Below are 24,556 nucleotides of genomic sequence, written 5' to 3' on the forward strand. Positions count from 1 at the left end.
GGCCCTGCCCTGAGTGTGAGAGTGGCGGCGCCCCAGCCCCCCTGATGGGCTCTGCTCTGTGAGTGACAGGGGCCAGCGCCCCAACCCCCTGATTGGCCCTGCTCTGTGCGTGACAGGGGGTTGTGCCGCAACCTCCCCATCGACCCTGCCTTGAGTGTGACAGGGGGCGGTGCCCCAACCCCCCAATCTGCCCTACCCTGAGCGTGACTGAGGGTGGCATCGCAACCTCCTGATCCTCCCTGCTCTGTGCATGACATGGGGCGGTGCCCCAACTCCCCAAATGGCCCTGCTCTGAGCCCGACCAGGGGCTGCACCTAGGGATTGGGCCTGCCCTCTGCCACCGGGCAGCAGGTCTAAGCCAGCAGGTCGTTATCTCCCGAGGGGTCCCAGATTGGGAGAGGGCACAGGCCGGGCTGAGGGACCCCCCCCTCCCTCCCCGAGTGCACAAATTTTTGTGCACCTGGCCTCTAGTATTATCATAAGAGAGTTAGAGTATTGCAAGGTTAATGATGCTAAATCAGATATTAAAGTAAGTATCTGTATTAAAACAGTAATTCTTGCTTTTTTTGTAAGAGTTAACTAATTATGTATGTTATTTTAGTTTTTTTCCAATGTTGATATTTATTCCGTGATATGTATTGAGTGTCTTCATTATCCTATTCTTATCAAGCTTTCAAAATATTACACACTTACCTATTCTCATTCTCTGGCATTTCTAGTCTTCTTAATTTTTTCTTATCTAAATCTAATAGAAACTTTTCCTTCTATTTAAATTACATTTGGTCTTTTGACATTTTTCTTTGTTTAAAAGCAGTTATAGCCGAAGCCGGTTTGGCTCAGTGGATAGAGCGTCGGCTTGCGGACTGAAAGGTCCCAGGTTCGATTCTGGTCAAGGGCATGTACCTGGGTTGCGGGGACATCCCCGGTGGGAGATGTGCAGGAGGCAGCTGATCGATGTTTCTCTCTCATCGATGTTTCTAACTCTCTATCTCTCTCCCTTCCTCTCTGTAAAAAATCAATAAAATATATTTTTTAAAAAAATAAAAATAAAAAAAAATAAATAAAATAAAAGCAGTTATAATTTCTTCTTTATCAGTTTATTTCATGTGATTTAAAATTTCTTCTGAGGTGTTTCTTTAAAATGTTGCTTAATATATAGCCCCCCCTTCTACTTAAAAACTTGTTTTACTTTGTGAATCACCTAGGAAAAAATACACTTAAGTGAAAAATTGCGTTTTAAAAATTAAAATGTGTATTTGGACTCTGAAGGATTCTTTCTATGATAGAAATAACATTTAAGTATTATAGGTATCAAATAAGGTGTAATTGACAGTTGCCACTTGAAATTAGGATTTTTCTTCAGCATTTACAGAAATGAATCTTAAAATATTATGTGTAAGACTTGACATCTTACATGGTTTCATTTATAAACTAAATCTTAATAATTATGATTTGCTATCTTCAAAATCAGACTGCAAGCATTTACCAGAAACACAAAGAACACTAAAATATGAAGACTGCATAGTGTTCATTCTCAGTTTGAATGTAAAACTCTGCTGTACTCCTTCAGTGAAAGGGTAATTAGGACGACTGATTTTCTGTGACAGTGTGGTTCATGGTCCACTTTATGTGGAAAAGACTATGAGATTTTTAAAAAACAGCTTAAGATATATAGACATGAAATGACACTGTCCTTTAAGGTCCAGTTCAAGAACTGCCTCCCCAAACTGATTTATTTGCTAATTTGACTCTGAGTTTCCCAAAATGATTTTTATGATTTTTTAAATGGTAATCTATATAATGATTATGTTCCTAATAACGCTTCATCTAGAGTTTGAGGCTAGACCAGAAAGTCATTAGGAAATTCTATTGGATAAGAAATATGTTTTTTATTGTCATTTGGCCTATTTAGTGTTGTTGTTTCTTACTGATTTCAGAGAGAGGAAGGGAGAAGGGGATAAAGATAGAAACATCAATGATAGAGAATCATTGATCGACTGCTTCCTGCACACCCCACACCGGGGATGGAGCCTGCAACCTAGGCATGTTCCCCAACTGAAAATGGAACCATAACCTCCTGGTTCAGAGGTCAATGCTCAACCACTGAGCCATGCCAGCCTGGCATGGCCTATTTAGTTTTTTCTCATAGTTAAATTATAAAAATGAGTTTTTCATGGCTTAGGATAGGAATTGAGGCCAAGATTTATTATACTGCATGAAAAATGTACTTAAAAATCTATATATTGCCTCTGATTGAAGTATTAAATTTGGTTTCAATGAATCACACTTTTAAGTCATATCTTTTAAAGCTTTATGAAAAAGAAGCAAATCAAGAGGAAAACCACAGTCTGGAGTCAAACAATATGTGTTATTACTTTTCCTATACTGTCTTTTCAAAGGCTCATGAGAGACTAGAAGATTCAAAACTAGAAGCTGTCAGTGACAATAACTTGGAATTAGTCAATGAAATTCTTGAAGATATCACTCCTCTAATCAATGTGGATGAGAACGTGGCAGAACTGGTTGGTATACTCAAAGAGCCCCACTTCCAGGTAAACTTCCCAGCTCTTCTCTCCAAGCCCCTATGTTCCCAAATAGTCTCCTTTCGCAGTGAAGTTGCAGTTTGCGATGAGATTTTAGTTATTATTTAGGTCCATATTTTGCAGAATGTAAATTCCAACATAGATGTTTTAATATTCTGATAATCTGAGGATACAAAAACACACGTGTAACTAAAGCACATTACATCAATATATGAAGTCTGTCACAAAAATACATCAGAAAGGATTTTTCTTTGTGTAATTAAAAAAAAAAAAAAAGCCAAATCTGATTCATCATCAGACCATATGCTAGAAACGTCTTTCTCCGTGATAGTGGCTTTTTCTTCCTCACTACCACTGTTTCCCAGACCTCCTTGTGACCAGTCATACATGTCTTCAGTGTTGCTTCTAGGATTGGGGTGTAGTTGATAACCTTAGGACATCAGAGAGCAATGTAAGGATAGGAAGTAGAACATAACATACTTTTGATAGATACAAAACATAAGTGCAATTTAAGCATCGGTCTATATCAATGAAGAGTTAATCATTTTAACAAAGAAAAAACAGTTTCAGGAGAGAAAGGGAGTGGAAGAGATTTCTTATAAATCTGTAATGAAGGCAGTGTGGTATTGGATCAGCATTAGGAAAATAGATTAATCGACAAGAATAACAACCCCAGAAATATATCCACACGCATAGGGCAACCTGTCTTATGATGGAGATAGTACATTTTAGTGGGGAAAGAATGGACTGTGTAATAAATGGTTGTGGGGTAGAGAAATAAAGTGTCATTTGCTTTCCACTGAAGATCTTGGGGGGCAGCACCCCTTGCTTTTTCCTCAAAGACTTTCTCTGACTCCAACAATGTTAATGTAAAATACGAAGATTTAGAGTGATGGTTCCTACAGAAATCAGTATCTTAGGTACAAAAACATGGACACATCAGACACACCCTTTATGCAGGGGCCAGTTGATTGACGCCTTATAAAACATACTAAGGTATTGGGACTTTAGACTTAGGACAATGGGAAATCATGGGTGGGGATGAGAGGAGGCATTTAACTGGGAGAGGTCTGATTATAGATCTAGATTGTTAAGTACTGAGGCAAGAAATTGTGATGGCATTATAAAATGAGGATTTTCCAGTGTTAAGCCATAAAATCATCAGGACATGGTGACTGGTTACATGTGACAGTTGCAGAAGAGAGATGTGGGAAGTTGATTAAGGGTAGGATTTCTGACCATTGGCATCATTGAGGTTAGGCACACTCTAGCACAGTGGTTCTCAACCTTCTGGCCCTTTAAATACAGTTTCTCATGTTGTGACCCAACCATAAAATTATTTTCGTTTTACTTCATAACTGTAATGTTGCTACTTTTATGAATCGTGATGTAAATATCTGATATGCAGGATGGTCTCAGGCGATCCCTGTGAAAGGGTGGTTCAACCGCCAGAGGGGTTGCAACCCACAGGCTGAGAACCGCTGTGCTACCAGAATCTGAACATGCGAATGTTGAGGTAACTGGCCATCTTAGGTCTGTGATACCTCAGAAGCATCTGGGTAGTGCTCTTAGACAAGCTATCTTTTTAAAGTAAATATATAAAACTTCATAGGTATACATTTATATAGCTTAATAAATACATTAAACTAGAAAATAGCAAGCAAAAATACAAAAATTAAGACATTGTATTCTTATGACCCAAATTACTATCTTAGTGCATATTCCTCCATTTTTTTCTGTGCATAAATGTACTTTCTTTTCTTTACTAATTGAGATCATTTTTCACAAGGTATTTTGTAATTCACCCTTTTTTTCAATCATTGATTGCCACTTTTCCATTTAAGTGGACCTCCGTCTCAGGTGCACATACTATATTCAGATGTCTTTATTTGACGCCAAAATATTCTTTACAGCTGTTTTGTACATACAGGCTTCCAACCTCGGTCCATGTGCAGCATCTGGTTGGACCACCTCGCTCTCCCTTGGTTATGATGTTGACCTTTTGAAGAGGTCCGGTTATTATTCTGTGGCATGTCCCACTTTCTGGGTGTATCTGGTTGCTTCCCTCCTGTGTTGTTATCTATCCTTTCTAGTTCCTGTAAACATAAGTTCTATCTAAAAGGTTGGTATTCAAGTTAATTATTTGGAACTCGAATTCATTTTAAATGATGTAATGCAACATGAATTAAATTGTTTCAGAAATGTGTAGTACCTGGTTGGCCCACCACTATTGACGCTGAGATTGGTCCCTGATTAAGGGCAATGACAGTCTAACCCTTCCTTTGAAAGCTTTTCCACTAGAAGTAATCTAGTATATTATTATTCTAGCATTATACACATTCTGTTTCCTTTCAACCATTTACCTACATTAATAATCCTTGCCTGAATCAATATTTTCATTAGAAGTTGTACATGACATTTTTCAGATTCTCTCACTCTGCATTTATTAGCCAGTGTTCTTATATAAAAAGGGTTTTTCCTCATCAAGTAGGCTATTGAGCTACTCTGTAATGCATTTCCCACTGAAACATCAGTGAAATGCTTGATCCTTCCCTTTACCAATTTTCAAAGTAAAGAGTTACTTAAAATAGCATTGGTCTATATTAATGAAGAGTGTTTTCAGTCTTTTGTTTTTTAAATAGCACTGTGGAGTTATGGATTTTTCATTAATTCAATATGTTTCAGTCCTCTACAATGCTTAACTCTTTGATTTTCAAATTATCATAATTGTGTTATGTTATAGGCAGATTTTTAGTCTATTAATCTGACGTAATGAAAGATCTGAATCAAAGGTATAAAATTGGGAATTAATAATATATAAATAGTCGTTCAAGTCACAGGAACGAATATTTCCTAAGAGGAGAGAACAGAGTGAAAACAAAGACCAGGTTAGAGATTTGAGGGACTTCAGCATTTATAGGAATAATCCTCTTACACGGATTTGTTCCCTTTTACTTTTTGAAATTTTTCTTTAGTCTCTTACACATTTTTATGAAATAGCCAGAAATTATCCATGAAACCTGTTTGTTAATTATTTATATTTTGAACCAGTTGACATTTGCTCCCTTCTTCATATTTAAAAAAATATATGTTTTTATTGATTTCACAGAGAGAAGGGGAGTTAGAAACATCAATGATGAATCATTGATCAGCTGCCTCCTACTCGCCCCCTACTGGGCATGTGCTCTGATGGGGCTCTGAACAGTGACCTCCTGGTTCATGGATCCATGCCCAAAACACCGAGGCATGCCAGCCGGGCTCTTCTTTGCATTTTGATTTATGGTTTTTGAACTTGCATTTTAACATCTCAAAAAAATTTTTTAACCTAGCTTTATGTTTTGAATCCTTACAGTCACTCTTGGAAGCCCATGATATTGTGGCATCAAAGTGTTATGACTCACCTCCATCAAGCCCGGAAATGAATAATTCTGTTAATAATCAGTTATTACCAGTAGATGCCATCCGTATTCTTGGTATTCACAAAAGAGCGGGGGAGCCATTGGTGAGTAGATAAATTGGTGCCTTCTTCAAACTGAAGCTGCCACACTGTTGCTCAGCCCTGCTCTCATTTTCTTCTCTTTCATAACTCGTATCATCATGAAAACTTCATTTGTTTTTGTTTTATGTGGTTTTTGGCCTCTGTATAAAATATACTCCTGATGCTGTTTCAACTTGACTTAGCATACAAAATTAAACCAAGATAAAAGTTAAATTGAATTAGAGGCCAGAATAAGTACTTTATTTTTTTCCTATGCCCTTTGAAGAAATTAGCTCAGATTGCTTGCTAATGAAGAAGCAAAACACGGAAGAAAGTTGTTATTAAAAAGTGAAGAAATGGTAGGGAGGGCTCTATAAGTAGTGAAGTTTATAACTTCCTACTTAAAATTATTATTTTTGGATCCTGACTATAAAAACAGTGAAATGGTGAAAAAGAAAAGCCGGGAACAAGGCATATCTATCTTTTCTTGTTCCTTTGAGGTAACTTTTATCCTGTGGAATGCAGCCTGATATATTTTTCACTTTTTCAGGTTAAAAGTCCTTTTTTAAGGGTGGTATATGTTGTCACAGTTGCACATGGTTTAAGGAGATTGGACTCTTGACACAAGAGAAAACATGGGAAAAACAGGAATGATCCACTCACCTACTTTTAGAACTATTTTCGTGTGTGTGTGTGTGTGTGTGTGTGTATACACACACATATATATACATATATATGTATATATTTTTTTTCATGAGTTTTTAAGATTTATTTTTAAGTCTAAAATCAATGACCATTTCATTCCTTATTTCCTTTAGGGTGTAACCTTTAGGGTTGAAAATAATGACCTGGTAATCGCCCGAATCCTTCATGGAGGCATGATAGATCGACAAGGTCTGCTCCATGTGGGAGATATCATTAAAGAAGTCAATGGCCACGAGGTTGGAAACAATCCAAAGGAATTACAAGAATTACTCAAAAATATTAGTGGAAGTGTCACCCTAAAAATCTTACCAAGCTATAGAGATTCCATTATTCCTCAACAGGTTAGTAATAAGATTCTTGGTAATCTTAAATTACTTTTATCACACTGTTGGATATAACTAGCCACCAGTTGCTACTCTTTTGCTAAAGAAAAGAGGGGCAAAACTGTCTGACTTAATTGTTCTGATATGCCTTATTTTGTCATGGGTGAATTTTTGAATTTTTAAACAACCTCATCTTACTACTATAAAGGAATTAGTAAATAAATCTTTTTGTGAACACCACAAACTGCCATTTCAGTAACATAGAGCTAGGTTAAAAAAAAATCATAAAGCCTTTTAGTCATTAATCTAGCAAATATTTTTTGATTCTTGTTATGTTCCAGCCCCTGTGAGAGAATAATGTAGTCCCAACTACCTATAGCTCAGTGTACATGGGATGGGCTAGAAGAGCAATTTTCAACCCCTGTGCTGCAAGAATTTTTAAAACATGCAATACCTGGCCCAGCCGGCATGGCTCAGTGGTTGAGTGTCGACCTATGAACCAGGAGTTTACGATTTGATTCCCAGTCAGGGCATATGCCCAGGTTGCGGGCTCGATCCCCCATGTGAGGTATGCAGGAGGCAGCTGATCAATTCCCTTTTATCATTGATGTTTCTCTCCCTCCCTCTCCTGTCCTCTCTGAAATCAATTAAAAAAAAACAATTTTATTTAAAAACAGACAAACAAAAAACTATACAATACCTGAGTATTTACTTAGGGGCACTGACCTCTTTTCCTTTAGATTGTCAAATAAAAAATGACAACAGACAACACAATACCAGTCTGGAGTGAATGAATCAAAATTATACCGGTTTTTTTTTGTTTTTTGTTTTGTTTTTTTGATCAGCAAAAATATTTTTTTTGGTGTGCCGCAGAATTTTAGTAATTAGTTCATGTGTACCATGACATGAAAAAGGTTGAAAATTGCTGATGTAATAGAATTGTAAAGGAAGAAAAAAATAATGAAGTAATTATTCATTACAAAGAAGCAGTTGACGATTATGGTGAGAATGTTGGAACTGAGGAGAGGGTTTTCAAGCCTAGATAATATAGAAATAGGAAATATCTACCAGTGTTTTAGATATCTTTAATTATTCACTTTATTCCAGAAATTTATTGTTTCATGTGTGAGTGAAATTGTGTTTCTTTAATCTAAGACGCTACTAGTGTTAAAGGCTAGTTTTTGTATTTCTATGCAATTCCTTGAAATAACATGTTGAATACCTGTTTTATATTGTTATTCAGAGGGTAGGGTATAATATTTAGTCATGATTTTAGTATGTAAATTGGACTTCTGAATATATATATAGTATATATAGGCTTATAATGAACTTTGGTGAAATGAAGGTAGAGCGAGACCTTGTCTTCAAGGAAAAGAATCATGAATCGGCACACTTCCATTTGGAAAAGTAGAGCCAAAGATTTATTTTTTAAAATTACGTATTAGTTTTGATACTTAGAAAGATTCCAGCCCCCTGTGGTCCAAATTCCAGAATTCTTACAAGCTCACAATGACCATAATGGACTTTTGCGGGAAAAATAAATTTTTATAATATTAATAGCTAGGACTTTGGCCTAAATTCCTCTGTAAATTCTGCAGTTGGTGAACTGATCTGAACGATGGGAAATGCGAGGCCATTTAGCCCCGTGTTAGGCCACCTTGGTCTTCCTGCTCATCTCCTCAGCTTGGTGACGGCCCGGCTCCACCACTTGCCCTTTTCCCGAGTTGCAAAGTGGAAACTTCTGTGCAGTTAGCTGGATCCAGGGTATAGCTCACCTAGTTTCCACTTTTTAGGAATCACCGTCTTCGTTGTCCAGTACCTTGACAAATGTTTCATATATTTTGTCCAGTTTTTTAGTTGTTTCAGATTGGAGGATCCTTGTTATTTCATCTTAGAAGCAGGAGTCATTTTATCTTTTATTACCATAAAAATTTAATTTTTGAATAAACGAATCATTCCCACAGTTCAAAATTCAAGCAATATAAATTCACAGTCAGTTAAAACCTCCCTCCTAATTCTCTACCAACTTAACCCTCACTCCGTCCATAAGACACCATGCTATTAGGATCTCTCCAGGGCTTCTTTATTCATATGCAAGTGAGTAAGAATTACATATTCTCTTTCCCCTTCCACCTCCTGTTTAATGAAAAGGTTACATAACATAGTATGCACACTCTAAACCTTGTTTTTTTGTTTGTTTGTTTTTCAATTAACTATGTTATCTTGTTTCCTTTTTGGTACATAGTCTGCTTGTTGAAATATATCCCCCCTTCTTTATTTAATATCTGCAGTGTTATATTACATAGGTTTGCCATCATTTGTTTCATCAGTCCCTATTGTTAAGTAATTAAGTTGTGTCTGATCTTTTTCAATCAGTTGCTAATAGTCTTCTACATAAGTCCCTTTATATACGTCTGCATAGCATTGCTGTTGAATACAGTCCCGTAGGTGGGTTGCTAAGGTGGAGAGTTTTTGCATTTGTGATTTTGATAGTTACTGCCAAATTGTCCTCCCAAGGGATTGAACCAGTTTTTTCACCCATCTGTTAGAAAAATGGCTGTTGGCCCATAGACCTAGCCATGGTATATTCACGTATTTGGATTTCTGCTAATCTGACAGGAAGAAATGTTATAATTTTATTTCTCTATTCTGAGTGAGGTTGAATATCTCCTCCTGTGTTTAAAAGCCATTTGTACTTCCTTTTCTTTCTTGCATCTTCTTTAGATTGTTAGTCATTCAGAATATGGGATTGAAATACTTTAGGTTGTGTTTAGCAACTTTTTAATAACGAGTGAATAGTTAACATCCATAGCCTCTTAGTGAAACACTTTAAAATGCACTTAATAAAATGTAATTATACCTGACAAATATCTAATGACTTTAAGCTCATTACAAATGTTTAGATCAAAGATTGGGTTCATTAATTTTTTTTCAGACAAATTTTCAAAGTAAAATCAGTTTAATATGTTCCAAAATTAATTTGATAAATTAATAAATAAAAATTATTTCTTCTAGAAATTCTTTACATTTGAAAGGTATAATTTTTGTTCCACAGATAATGACATTTTCAGAACAATTTGATGGGAGTAGGGGAATGAATGTTTGAAATTTGGACTTCCTCAGAAAGCTTTATGGTAACAAAACATATTCTGCCACAGATAAGAATAATAAACATAGGCATGTTTAGATGACAGGGTGCCCTTATTATTCATTCAGTGCAGCTTTCTTGAGAAGTAAGGCATAGCCCAGTAGTTTTACAACTTTACATACTCATCTGCCTCATTCAAACCCCTCTATAGTTTTGCTGCTTTGATTTATAATGTTCAGACATGGACAGTTCTTTCAGGAAGTAGTTGCTTGACTAAATGAGTGAAGTAATAAGATGGGCCAGTGTTTGTTTATATTTTGTTGATTCATTATCCCTTTAAAGCCTGGCTTTATTTATGCGATGAAAAATGTGTTTTTAGAGTGGCATCAGTATGGAGAGGCATCCAGCCCACGTCCGTCAGGTATGCTGTTACTCCAGGGCATTCTCTGCTGCTCGGTTTTTCTGTCCTACCAGACAACTAAATCTGCCTTGATTAAACTTAATCATTTTGGATTTTCTCCATTTCCAAATCATTGAGCTGCATGCTATTGTCAAGTTAGCCAGTTGTCACATTTTAGGCAAGCTTAATATTACTTGTATGCGTGCATTTAGATATTTCTAAAATTGCAGATCATAAAAAATTATTGGCTTACTGATTTTTTTAGGCATTAATATTTAGCCTTTCCAAAGTTATTGAAAATGTTCAGAATGCTTTCTTTGAAAATCACCTAATTGTAAATAACTAAAATTTTATCAAATTTTCCAAATTTAGTTATTTTTAAATTATTTAATATGCATCCACAATATTGCATTTTACTACACTAATAATATCTGCTTGTGTTATTTGAATATCTTGTGTGGTTATATTTATAGAAATATGATAAGTAGAAAAATAACATTATTTTGACTAATTATGTGTTTTCCTGCTTGTTAAAGTTTACTTGCTGATTAATGCTAAGTAAGTTCTTTAGAAGATAAAATTTGAATTTCTATAAATATGCATGAAAAAATTGTTTTAAGAAAGTAATCTATCTGAACTTGCCATCAACTACTGAAAATGCTTAGCTTAATTAGAATTCAAATTAATGTGACTAAGCAAAATACTGTAGGTACTGGAGATCATAACTAACTGGTAACTGACATACTTAAATTGATAAAACAGATTTAAAAGAAATTTGTATAATTAAATGAATTTAAAATAGTTTCCAGGCTTTTTCAGTATTTATCTTATTTAATACTGATTTAAATCAGAGCAAGATGATTCCAGAAAAGTATTTTCCACACTAGTTTTGGCCAGTGTAAGTCTATGTAGTTACCTTTTAAGGTTACTAAATATATTTCGGGTCTGACTTCCACATGAACTTTCATTATTTAGTTTTGGTTTCAGAGCCCTTTCAAAAAGTCAGTCCTAATATATCTGAAATATATGCCTTAAATCAAGTGCATATATTGTTTAGGATGTTAATGTGGTGCTAATGTTTATTTCATATTTTCTTTTCTGATACCAAATTATTAATGTTCTAATAATTTAATTTTTATTTGAGAGAGACAAGTTCCATAGTTGAAGTATTAAATACATTGTCAATTACAATAAAATCAACGTGGTTTGAAAAAGATTTCAAAAATCCCGTGATAAACGATACATCTATGGTACTTGGAATTGTTTTCATTTCATTGTTTTAATAATACTTTTAATTGTGTGTTTTAGGTATTTGTGAAATGTCATTTTGATTATAACCCATACAACGATAACCTGATTCCCTGCAAAGAAGCAGGATTGAAGTTTTCAAAAGGAGAAATTCTTCAGATTGTAAACAGAGAAGATCCAAATTGGTGGCAGGTGAGTGTGCCGCTCAGAATTTCCTCACCTGCTTTTTTATTTTCAACCTTAATGTGGCCAATATCTGCATATTCAGGAAGAAGGTATAAGCATTCGTTCCAGTGGTTTTACCTGCATGAACAACTGGCTGCAGGGCTGCTGATTTTGTGGACAGAGGACCAAATTGAGAGGGAATTTGTGAATGGCTGTTAATAAATGCAGAATTAACTAGCCTGTGGCGCCACTACTGGTTTAGGGATTAGACCTGTTGGTGCTTCCCCATGGGTGATTGCAGTAAGATACAGAATTAGGCAGGAACAACTCATTTGGGGTCTTCCCTTTTCAGTGTTTTTGTTTGTTTTAACTAAGGAGTCTTTTATTGTGGTTGTAGTAATCGTTCTCTTGTCTCCCTTCCCTCTGAATACTTTCATGGCAAATAAAGCATAATTTTTTAAGCTCTTAAAGCTATTTTCCCACCTCTTTCGTTTACTGAAAAATGAAGGCGTGCTTTATTGTCAGTGTTGTTTTTGATCGTGGATTGAATTCTGTGTGTATGGAAAGGATGTGTGTTAGCACTGTATTTTGCCCCTTCTGTTTTCCAAAGCTGTGTGATGATGTTCTTCTTCCTCCTTCTCTTAATACAGCTTTCAGAAATCTCTAGCAGCCATAAGTCTGTTTTTGTCATTGTTTACATTGGCCAACAACCACACTGTTCAGAACTGGAGAAACTAACAAATCAGAAAGTCTAAACTCCCTTAAACTGTCAGAATCTCATTGAAGAACAAGCTGTGAGAGGAAGGACCAGGACCTAGCACCAAACTCTAAATCAAACTGAGATATCAGAAACTCACATTAGCACTAATAAGTTATAGTGGCTTCTAAGGGGAATGAATTACAAGAATGAGAACAGTCTCACTGGTGTGTCCTTATAGTTACAGCAAATTAAGACATCAATATGTACAAGTGCACTGTGCAACAGGTTAGAAAACTAAGAAACGAGTAAATTAAATAGAATTCATGATTTCAAGAAGTTTCTATTGAATTTCTTAGACTGCTCACCTGAAAAATCTGCCTTCTGTGGCTGTTTCTTTTATTGAACTTTTCCAATATTGTCTTTTTCCCCCCACGTTTTGAATGCCATCTGTCATCTAATCCTTTTCACCATTGTCTCATTTTCTTCCTGCATTTTGTGGTCTATTCCTTTAATCCTTTTTTTTTCTTCCTCAGGATTTTAATTGCTAAAAATGTACCAGATTTTTTTAATGCGAGTTTGTTATAATAAAGTCACTAACTTGTGGGAGAAGCCACTAGTAGCCAGTTCTCCAGCCACTATGTTAAACTAGCACTTCTTTGGATTTTATTTTGAAAGTTAGTTCTTGACAGTAGGTGAAGTTTTACTCTTTTAGACTTACTGTTTCTCAGGATACTCAGATTGCTGATAGCGTGAATTAAATGCTCCCCTCTGTTTTCCCGATGCTGTCTTTCTCTTTGATTTGGCGTCAGGAAATACCAACATGGTAGGATTAAGGCTGATTGTAATATCTTACTAAAGGATGCTAGATAAAATTTCCTGTAAATACATACACTAGCTAGCATTCCTTTCTTTCCATTCTTTGACTAACTTGGTGTTAAAAATAAAAAGTTTTGGTAATTTAAAGAGCCTGTGTACTTTTTTATTTTGGTCCCAAAATTTTCTTACAGATGGTGGGTGGGTTGACTAGGTGCCACTTGATTCCTCAGTGCTAAAGTGTTTAAATGACTTGACAATGCCATGGATTTAAATCTCAAGGTCAGTTTTAAGAGCAAATGTGGTATTTTTTACTGACTACTGCTTGTTCTACTTTTTAGAATATCGTCTCAAGTTTTGGTCACTGAGATATGCAATTCGTTAATTTGATTCTAGGCTAGCCACGTAAAAGAGGGAGGAAGCGCTGGCCTCATTCCAAGCCAGTTCCTGGAAGAGAAGAGAAAGGCATTTGTTAGAAGAGACTGGGACAATTCAGGTGATGAGCTCCACATAATAAGTAACAAGTTGTCCTTTGTGGACACCTTTCTTTGCCTCTTTCATCTGAATTAGCAAGTGAATTTATTTACTGTATGTCTAGAATTAATCCCTCCCATCTATCTGCTTTATTGTGTCTCTCAAAAGTAAACTTTTCGATCCCGTTCTGCCACCTGCTGGTATGGTACCAGAATTCAGTATGGCTCACCTGCCCCCTTCTGCTTTGTAGGATGCAACACTGGGAAGATCATGCTCCCACCCCTGATGAATCCACAGGGCAATTGTATCGTATTTTGACATTCAAGTTATATTTGTCTTTTCATCCTTTAGGGCCTTTTTGTGGAACCCTAAGTAGCAAAAAAAAGAAAAAGATGATGTATCTCACCACCAGAAATGCAGGTGTGTTTGCAATACTTTTTGAGAAGTCCAAGTGAAATAGCTTTATAATGTTAATTGGTGTGGCATAGAGTCTACGTATATAATTTTCAATGAATATAATTCAGATTAGTACCCAGTTCAAGGGGTTGGCATGTGAACACATGGTACAATTTAATATGAAGACATTTAAATTCTGATGTTATATATGCTTATACTATGACCAATTTGCTTGTTTTATAATTTGCAACACAGTGAATTGCTTAGGATGCTTATATTAATAAAGGAGCAGTGTTATAATTGAAACTATTTGTTCAGAGAATTTTGATAATTTATGTGGCATTTCTAAAGAGCAAAATGCCTTTATGAAGGTCTGAAAGAGTTATGATTAAAGGCAACTATATTCAGGAATAACATTGTCCATGGCTCTTTTGGGAAAATAGTACTGACCAATGAATCTTGGTTTGATCCTGGAGGACTCTTTCTTAAATCTTTTAGACATAAGGAAAGATAAATAGGACAACTGCCGTCGTTTCTCCTCTCAGTGCAGTGGTTCTCAACCTGCTGGCCCTTTAAATACAGTTCCTCATGTTGTGACCCAACCATAAAATTATTTTCGTTGCCACTTCATAACTGTAATGTTGCTACTGTTACGAATCATAAAGCAAATATCTGATATGCAGGATGGTCTTGGGCGACCCCTGTGAAAGGGTTGTTCGACCGCCAAAGGAGTCGCGATCCACAGGTTGAGAACCGCTGGTTTAGAGGCTGATAGGAATGCCGTGCAGCTCTGGAGGCTTACTCGAAGGATTGTCAATTTTAAAGCACTTTCTTGACTTCAGAGCTGCCTCTCCACTGGTAATAAACTAAATTGCATACTCTAAGGCAGTGGTCGGCAAACTGCGGCTCACGAGCCACATGTGGCTCTTCCACAAAATACCGACTTCTGCGCATGGGCCACGAAGTTTCAATCGCACTGTCCGTGCGCGCCCGCACGTGGTATTTTGTGGAAGAGCCACACTCAAGGAGCCAAAGAGCCGCATGTGGCTCGCGAGCCGCAGTTTGCCGACCACTACTCTAAGGGAAATATAATAATAAATTATAATATAATAAATAAGGAGATAATAGGCTCTTCCTCAACATTGGTTAAGCTACTGTGGGAAAACTGCAAAGAGTTGCTGTTAAAATAACCTAAGGAGTATTCTTACTATAGATTGAGAATGATAGCTATAATGATAGCAATAGAATATTTCAAACTCAGTTTAGCCTTATTATTCATGAATATGTGTTCTTAAGTCTTTCTTATAAAATAGAAAAATTATAATTTCACCATTGACTATGAATGTAATTTTGGAATGTATTTCCAGTGAAAATAATTTGGATCCTATATTTTATTTTATACATATTTTCAGAATCTTAATATTTAAATGTCAGTACGTTGTCTATATGCATTTATTAATCAAACTTATTTGCAGAGTCACCAAGATAGTACTTGTTCATTTATGACACTGGCAGGGCACACTCATTCTATAAGGACTTATTGAAGCAACCACGCTAGGTATACTGCTGTCCTCTATAGTTAATACACACTTTTTAGCCAAATAAATTATATAAACTATTTGTCACCAGATTATAATATAAATATATTAAAGGAATTATTTCTACTCAAGAATTGATAAGAAGGTTTTATCGATAGAATATTTGATAAGGATAAAGCATGGGTATTTTTCTAGCTTGGCTGGACAAATTTTTAAGAAACAAATGGATGGCAGCAGATGTTTAAATCAAAATATAAAATAATTTCTTGTATTTTATCAAATTAATAAAAACATCTGTGCTGAGTACAATTCAAGTGATATTTCACTAGCATGCTTATTAAGTCATTACTGAACAGCATAGCAGAAGTTTCTCATCCACATGAAAGACAATTGAATGTGGTGTTTCCCATTCCCTTTACCTGCAGAATTTGACCGTCATGAAATCCAGATCTACGAGGAGGTCGCCAGAATGCCTCCCTTCCAGAGAAGGACATTAGTGTTAATAGGAGCTCAGGGTGTGGGACGAAGGAGCTTGAAAAACAGGTTCATAGTGTTGAATCCCACTAGATTTGGAACCACGGTGCCATGTAAGTTGTGTGTTTTCTTCTCTGTTTAATTGGCAAGAAAATGTAGTAGGGGCAGATAATTGTGATCTTTAGTCCCAAATAGTTTTTTATTATGTCAATGAAAACAAGCAAATAGAAGATATTGGCAGCTACTCTACGGCCGTCTGGAGGTAGCCCTATTCCCGTCAGCCTGCCGCCGGGTGGCAGTCGCTCCTCCAAACTCTGTAGTTCAGAAATGCTGAGCACAAGTAGTAAGAGTTGCGGCAAAAACAGCGTTAACTCTGTAGTTTCTTTTACTTCCAGTGTCTATGGGAAAAGTTGTATTTTTCACCCATTTTGGTGTAAAGAAAAGGGAGAAAGCTGCTGGGTCCTCAGTCACCTCTCAGTGTGGCCATCCCTTTGTTAACTTGCGTGAGCCTGCAAGGTCATGGTCCTGGTTTTGGATTGCACATCAGGAGGGACTCATCTTCCAGGGCAGGCGGCATTAATTCAGGGCACAGAGATTGATAGAGAAAATAAAACGATGCTGATGGGAAGTATAACCATTACGTGAACCAAACACTCATGATTTTTGCATTCTTTCCTTATTTGCATATCTACATGTAAAGTTCAGTAGTATTGTCAGAAGTATGCTTGATGAGAGTGGGATTACGTCAAGGAGTGAGATGATATCACTGACTTATTATAAGGACTAATACACATTTGCTTTATTTCGAAGATGCACTAGCTTTCCCTTCTCGGAACTTACATGTTCTGTCCCTGAATAAGGCAGGAGACGAGCCAGTGTTGCCTCTGTAGCTCCCCTTTCTGTGCCGCTATTGCTGCCCCCTTCGTGACTAACCCAGTATTTCTTAACGTATATTAGGGCCCTTAAGCTGTCCTGAGTCAGATCATAGCCTAATGTCACTCCATCTCTTTCAATGAGTTTTAGAGTTTCTCTGTTATCCAGCTTGTTTTGAGGTTTAATTCTCAGTGAGTGAATTAGTAAGGCACAGCCTTACTATCGTTAGTAAGATCGTTAAGGTTATCTGTTCGATGTGTTGTGTAGAAAACCCAGACCACTGAGTGTACAATGAGTACAGCCTTTAGTTGTCTGGTAGGACAGCAGCTTCATTGCTGAAGTTTTAGGGCTTGGTTGGAGGAGTAACCTTATTGTTGCCCTCATGTGCTGTTTCCATCGTAAGCACATGAATCATGAAACTCAGACAAATCCTAGTTCAGTGGTTGTTAAAGCCTCACTGTGGTCAAAGAACTGTGAAGTATTTTATTTTCAGCAAGTTAAAAAATGTACAATATTTTAACCAAGTAGTACTTAAATAATGGAAAATATAACCCTATTTTCCTCTACCCCCGCCTTGGGCCTACTTACTACAAACAGTTGCTTCTCTTTCTTTTTGCTATTTCTTCTGATAGCCTTCCCTGTTTCTTAATTGTCTTCATTCTGCTATTTCTTGCCTTGTCCAGTGAGGCCTCGTCTGATGACTTCCTGACTGCCCTCCAGCGTAGCGGTCACTCTAGCTTCAGTTAACCCCGTCTTATTTTCTTGCACAGCCTCCCCTCCTTCCCCCACCCAGCCATCACTGGACGTCCTGTTTTCTCCTCTTTACCTTGGTTTTATGTGTATAGTTTTGTTTTAAGCCAAAGACTCACTTATCTATGAAGCCGTGACTTTTGCTTGGAGACCTCTGACTCAGACCTCAGTCCTTTTACTAGTGAGCACCGCGGGCTGTGTCTCGACTGCCCCGCTGTTGCCGCAGTGATGTCTTTCCTGTTGCTGCCGTCCCGGCTCAGAACTGTTGTTCCTGGGCCCCATTCTCCTTTCTTGGTTTATGACCTTGTTTTGCTGGACACATCCTCTTGTAACTTCACAAGAAATGGTGTATGGGATGTCATTTGTGCATCTTTGTATTTGAAGACGTATATTTTCTGCCCTATATCTGATGTATTGTTTAGCAGAGAGTAGAAATTCTAGATTGTAAAACTCAAAAGATGTAGCTCTTGAATCCAGTTCTGTTAAGAAGTTAAAAAAAAAAAAAAAAAAAAAAAAGAAGTTCACTGTCAGACCTAGCCGGGTTGCTCAGTGGATAGAGCATCGGCCTGTAGACCAAAAGGTCCCGGGTTCTATTCCAGTCAAGGCTTCTCCCTGGCCCAGGTCCTGGTCGGGGCACGTGCAGGAGGCAGCCAGTTGATGTGTTTCTCTCAGTCTTTTCCTCTCTCTTCCACTCTCCCTAAAAAAAAAAAAAAAAAGTCAATGGAAGAACACCCATTGGCTGCACCAGTGTACGTTCCCACCAACCACGCACGAGGGTTTGTTCTTTTCTTCACATCCTCGGCAACGCTTGTTTGATTTATTGAGTTTGAAGTTCATTTTGTTCTTATGAAAGTTTTCTTGATGTGTTATGTTTATTATAGATCAGTGGTTCTCAACCTTGGCTGCACATTAGAATCACCTGGGAATCTTTTTAAAATCCTGATTTCTGGGCCTCATCCCCTGGAAATCTGTTTCTTTGTTATGGGGTGTGGCCACAACATCAGTAACAAAGAAACAGAATTTCCGGAGGATGAGGCCCAGAAATCAGGATTTTAAAGAGATTCCCAGGTGATTCTAATGTGCAGCCAAGGTTGAGAACCACTGTTATAGATAGTCTGAATACCATCACCTTTTGATCTGAATTACTTTCTAATTTTAAGTATATGTGTTTAATGGTTTCTTCAGATATTCTGCATGCATAAGTATTTGATTAGAAGTTGAAAACTTTTTTATATCTGATCCAGCCAAGCTCAGATTAAGGCTAAATTTGAAAGTAGCTCTCTTGTGCCCCCTTTCCCTCTCCTCCCCTCCTTCCCTCCTTCCAAGCTAGTATTAACAGGTTGGCAGAGAGTACCTATCTCTGCATCTTTGCAAGAGTTTGAAAGGTGATAATAGTCCGTTCCTAGTATGGCCCAAGTTGCAGGGGTATGTCTCTGAAAGTATTTACTAGTAGAGCTCTAAAATGTCAGACAAAAGGATCCTCTAAATTTCCACTTGGTTTCTTTGTTCTCATTCTCTGAACAAGAATACACGTATCAGATCAGAAGAGAGAAAGTTAATAGACCTTAATAACTTTGAGGTGGCTAGTTCCACCACTAACACACAAAATATAATAAATAGGAGTATAAAAAAGCAGGAAGCTGAAATAAAGGCATTGAGACAAAATAAAGAATAATTTGTGGGTAAAGTACACTTCAGAAAATGGACAATACCAACTAAGAATAGGAGAACTTTGCTCAGTTACTTGGCACTCAATTAGGAAATGTTAGAGTGAAAAGAGAGGACATAATTGATATTCCTTAGGAAAGGGGAGTAAGTGCGGGTCAGCTGGAAAAGATACTCACTCGCAACATACCTCACACTTCCTAGGATTCACCACAATTAAGAATTTAGATGCAGGACTCTGCTTCCAGGTAACCATATTTTGAGTTTCAAACTGACCTTATCTAGCACATTTTTTGGATACAAATTATATATTGGGGACTACCTTTTAAAGCATTCCTGTAAATGAGGGATCAGCAAATTATTTTGTTCAAGGGCCACGTGGTAAATATTTTAGGTTTTGCAGGTCATCTAGTCTCTCCCGCAACTGCTCCACCAGTATAAAACAAGTGAAGCATAGGTAAGAAGAATGAGCGTAGCTGTGGTCCAGTAAAACTTTATCTGCAAAAATAGGAAGCAGGCAGATTTGGCCATAGACACTAAACAGAAGCATCTTAAGCTACCCTGTTCATTTTAGTCTGTTTTCTAAAATCCTGCATTCTCTTTGTGTAAATTCCCAACATTATTTTATTTAGTTACCTCAAGGAAACCAAGGGAAGATGAAAAAGATGGCCAGGCATATAAGTTCGTGTCACGGTCTGAGATGGAAGCAGATATTAAAGCTGGAAAATATTTGGAACATGGGGAATATGAAGGAAATCTCTATGGAACCAAGATTGACTCTATTCTTGAAGTTGTCCAAACTGGACGAACTTGCATTTTGGATGTCAACCCACAAGTAAGCTGCATGGATTCCAAAGCTGATTTTGTTTTATTTCCCATGGAGTTTTTGTTTTGATTTGAGATTGTGAAGGTAGCCCTTTCCCTCCATTACCTGGTAGAGAACCTTGTTATGCATCCACTAGTTAAATAAATCTCTGATCAATTAGCCAGGCACTAGAAACATGACAGAAGTTTAGTGTTTGTTTACTTGTTCAAGTAATACATAAATGCATACATTAGAAAATGTGAAATTTAAAATTTAAACCAGGCTGCAAAATAGTCACCGGCATGTAAAGTGCAGCCTCGGAAATATAGTAATACTGCATTAACTACATATGGTGCCAGTTTGGTACTGGAAATATCAGGGGGAACACTTTATAGAGTATATAACCACTGTGCTGTACACTTGAAACTAATGTAAAATAATATTGAACTTAAAGTGTAGTTGAAAGAATTCTTTAATTAAAGATAATTAAAAAGAATAAAAATTTGCAGTCACGCCCCTTCCCACCAAACACACACACACACAAATATTCATTTCATTCCCATTCCATTCTGTGTCTCTCTCACTGACCCTTCCCACCCTTCTGCTTCCCTACTCAGAAGTAAATATTATTGAGTGTATCTTTTTAGTATGCCTTAAGTAAAAAATTATATATTTGTATATGTGTGTGTGTGTGTGTGTGTGTGTGTGTGTGTGTGTGTACACACACACATACTAGTATATACTGGGTGATCCAAAAAATGTATACACACACTGAATAATTATAAAAGCAGTGTTTATTAAAATACATTTCATTTTAATAGCTATCAGCTGTTAAAGTGTGTGTATACATTTTTTGGGACACCCTATAATATATGTACACATATACATATATATAGTTTTCTCTTTTTATTGATTCTTTTACATAAATGAAAAATTCTATACAAAACCTTTAGTTCTTTTTATTAAATAACTAGAGGCCCGGTGCACAAAAATTTGTGCACTTGGGGGGGGGGGTCCTTTAGCCCAGCCTGTGCCCTCTCGCAGTCTGGGACCCCTTGGGGGATGGCCACCTACTGGCTTAGGCCCGCTCCCTGGAGGGGGGAGGATCGGGCCTAAGCTGGCAGTCAGACATCCCTCTGGCAGCCCGGGAGCCCTTGGGGGATGTCCACTTGCCAGCGGGGAGCAGGCCTAAGCTGCAGTCGGACATCCTTAGTGCTGCTGAGGAGGTAAGAGAGGCTCTTACCACCACCGCTGTACTGGCAGCCATCAGCCTGGCTTGTAGCTAAGCAGAGCTCCCCCTGTGGGAGCGCACTGACTACCAGGGGGCAGCTCCTGCATTGAGCATCTTCCCCCTGGTGGTCAGTGTGTGTCATAGTGACCAGTCATTCCCAGTCATTCTGCTGTTAGGGTCAATTTGCATATTACCCTTTTATTATATGGGAATACGATGTTTCTTGCAGACCTTTTCATGTTGATTGCTGTAGTGCTTTTTTTATTCTTTGTAATTGCTGCATAATATTTCATAATATAGATAATATATTAACTTATGTAACCACTCTCCAGCTAGTAGACAATGAAATTATTTCTAGTTTTTTCAGTATTAGCAGAATTCTATAATTAACATAAAAAAAAACATTTACAGCGTTCTTGCTGACTTTTGGGTCCTTCATTAATGTAATGCTTTTTTTTTGTTCAGGAAGCTCAAAGAGTAGAGAGGTCAGAACACAATTAATGGGTCACTGTTTTAGGAAAGTACTGTATGGAATCAAAGGATAGAAGTGGGGCAAGTGTTCAGTTATATTCTTAATCCTTAGGAAGAGGCAGATAGACTTTGGTTATTTAGTGAAAAGTAAAGGGAAACAGTACAAATTCTAATCCTATGTAAGTCGGTGTGTGGTGGTTCTCCTGCACAGGCCCTGAAGGTGCTGAGGACATCGGAGTTCATGCCCTACGTTGTCTTCATCGCTGCTCCAGAGCTGGAGACGTTGCGCGCCATGCACAAAGCTGTGGTGGACGCTGGCATTGCTACCAAGCTTTTGACGGTGAGCACTTCTTCTTAGGTTAACAATATTACTTCCTTCTACAATCTGTCCTTTTCCTATTGTTATGCTGGTGGTTCCTAATTTATATATAGATAACTCGGGCCTCAGAGCTCTGACTTGCATAACCAGTCACCTACTTGGATGCCTCACAGGCATCTTAAACTTAACGTGTACAACGTAGAATATTTGCTTTCCCTCCCCCACCCCTACCCCCACCCCCCAAAAAAATCATGTTCTCTCCATCCCTACTCTGCATCTTCTAAACCCACCCACTTAACTCATGCTAGAAACCCAAGAGCATCTCCATTCAGTCATTTTCCTCACTTTGCACATCCAGCCCATCAGCTAATCCTAATGGTTTTATCACCCACATAGGTAAATAGTCTGGGTCATTTCCATACCTTTTGCCACCATCATAATCCAGGGATGTCTCCATTGCATCTGGGTCCTTCATGACCTCTTCCGTGTTCATCTCAACTTACTACTCCCCTCACCCCATAACTGTCTGTGCCTCCTGGTCTTTTGGTCTCTTCACACATCCAGGCATTTCCCGCTTGGATTTGGCATTGCTGTTTTCTCTGCCCAGAATGCTCTTTCTCCCACTTGGTTCTCAGTTTAAAAGTAATGTACTCAGTGTCTTTGTAAGTAGATCTCTTAAAATGCATTGTTCCTGATTTTTTTATTTTATAGAACTTACTACAACTCCACAAGTTCTTGTGTTTATTTGCCCTTTATCTGTCTCCTTCACAATAGGGTAGGAACCCCCTCTGTCCTATTCATTGTTATATCCATAAATAATGAAACACAGTAGACACTTCAATAGAAACTCAATATTTGAAGAACATGTAGAATTGTGAAATTTCAAAACACTTGTAAAAGCTTTTCTTATTCATGCAGAACCCATTATGTATTCCCCTACATCATTCTAAAATGACTAGAAATATTCTATAATATATAAGTAACTAGGGGCCCGGTGCACGAAATTTGTGCACTGGGTGGGGGGGGGGTGGTGGGGAGTGTCCCTCAGCCCAGCCTGCCCCCTCTCACATACTGGGAGCCCTCCGGCGTTGACCCCCATCACCCTCCAATCTCAGGATCGGCCCCTTGCCCAGGCCTGACGACCCTCATTTCCCCCCATCACTGGTTCTGCCCCCAGTCCAGGCCTGATGCCTCTGGCCCAGACATCAGGCCTGGGCAGGGGACCCCCAGACCCCTCCAATTGCTGGCTCTGCCCCTTGCCCAGGCCAGACGCCTCCGCCAGAGGTATCAGGCTTGGACAGGTGACCCCCATCTCCCCCCAATCACTGGCTCTGGCCCCCGCCCAAGCCTGACGCCTCTGACCCAGGCTTCAGGCCTGGGCAAGGGGACCATCATATCCCCCCAATCCCCGGCTCAGCCCCCCGCCCAGGCCTGATGCCTCGGCCAGAGGAGTTGACCCTTATCACCCTCCGATCACCAATCACCGGATCGGCCCCTTGACCAGGCCTGAGGCCTCTGGCAGAGGTGTCAGGCCTGGGCAGGGGACCCCCAGCTCCCTGCGGTTGCAGGCTCCGCCCCTGCCCAGGCCTAACGCCTCTGGCCTAGGCATCCGGCCCGGGCAGCGGGGACCCGCAGTGGCAGCGGCCCCGCGATCGTGGGCTTCGCTTTAGGCCCAGGCAAGGGACCCCTAGTTCCCGGGACTGCCAGCTTCGACCGTGCCCAGCTCCCATCGCTGGCTCCACCCCTACTTCCTGCTATCACTGGCCAGGGCGGCAAAGGCGCCTGATTGTCTGATCATGGCTGGGGGGCAGGGCAAAGGCGGCCCCAGGGCCGCCTTTGCCCTGCCCCCCAGCTCTTAGCTCCCCCCTGGGTTTCCGATCACTGTCAGTGGCAGGGGGCTTCTTCCTGCTTTCCCTTTCGCCTCCCTGCATTGTGCCTACATATGCAAATTAACCGCCATCTTGTTGGCAGTTAACTGCCAATCTTAGTTGGCAGTTAATTTGCATATAGCCCTGATTAGCCAATGAAAAGGGTATCGTCGTACGCCAATTACCATATTTCTCTTTTATTAGTGTAGATGCTAGCAAAAAATATTAT

The 24,556-nt window shown here is 38.5% G+C and overlaps 1 protein-coding gene across 4 annotated transcripts in view; it reads left to right on the forward strand.

Moving 5' to 3' along the window:
- The window catches only part of PALS2 (protein associated with LIN7 2, MAGUK p55 family member), a 69,945-nt gene that overhangs the window by 39,077 nt on the left and 6,312 nt on the right, over positions 1 to 24,556 (forward strand). For 3 of the 4 annotated variants that reach the window (XM_059712573.1, XM_059712572.1, XM_059712574.1), the window contains exons 3-12: positions 2,400 to 2,552; positions 5,896 to 6,045; positions 6,840 to 7,067; positions 10,517 to 10,558; positions 11,846 to 11,977; positions 13,860 to 13,959; positions 14,289 to 14,357; positions 16,297 to 16,458; positions 20,266 to 20,468; positions 22,352 to 22,480. In XM_059712573.1, coding sequence (XP_059568556.1) covers positions 2,400 to 2,552; positions 5,896 to 6,045; positions 6,840 to 7,067; positions 10,517 to 10,558; positions 11,846 to 11,977; positions 13,860 to 13,959; positions 14,289 to 14,357; positions 16,297 to 16,458; positions 20,266 to 20,468; positions 22,352 to 22,480 — 1,368 coding nt within the window. The remainder of the gene's footprint in view (positions 1 to 2,399; positions 2,553 to 5,895; positions 6,046 to 6,839; positions 7,068 to 10,516; positions 10,559 to 11,845; positions 11,978 to 13,859; positions 13,960 to 14,288; positions 14,358 to 16,296; positions 16,459 to 20,265; positions 20,469 to 22,351; positions 22,481 to 24,556) is intronic. The other variant, XM_059712576.1, reaches the window with a different exon arrangement.

Source organism: Myotis daubentonii, chromosome 10 (assembly GCF_963259705.1).
Source record: "Myotis daubentonii chromosome 10, mMyoDau2.1, whole genome shotgun sequence".
In the NCBI taxonomy this organism is placed as follows: Eukaryota; Metazoa; Chordata; class Mammalia; order Chiroptera; family Vespertilionidae; genus Myotis; species Myotis daubentonii.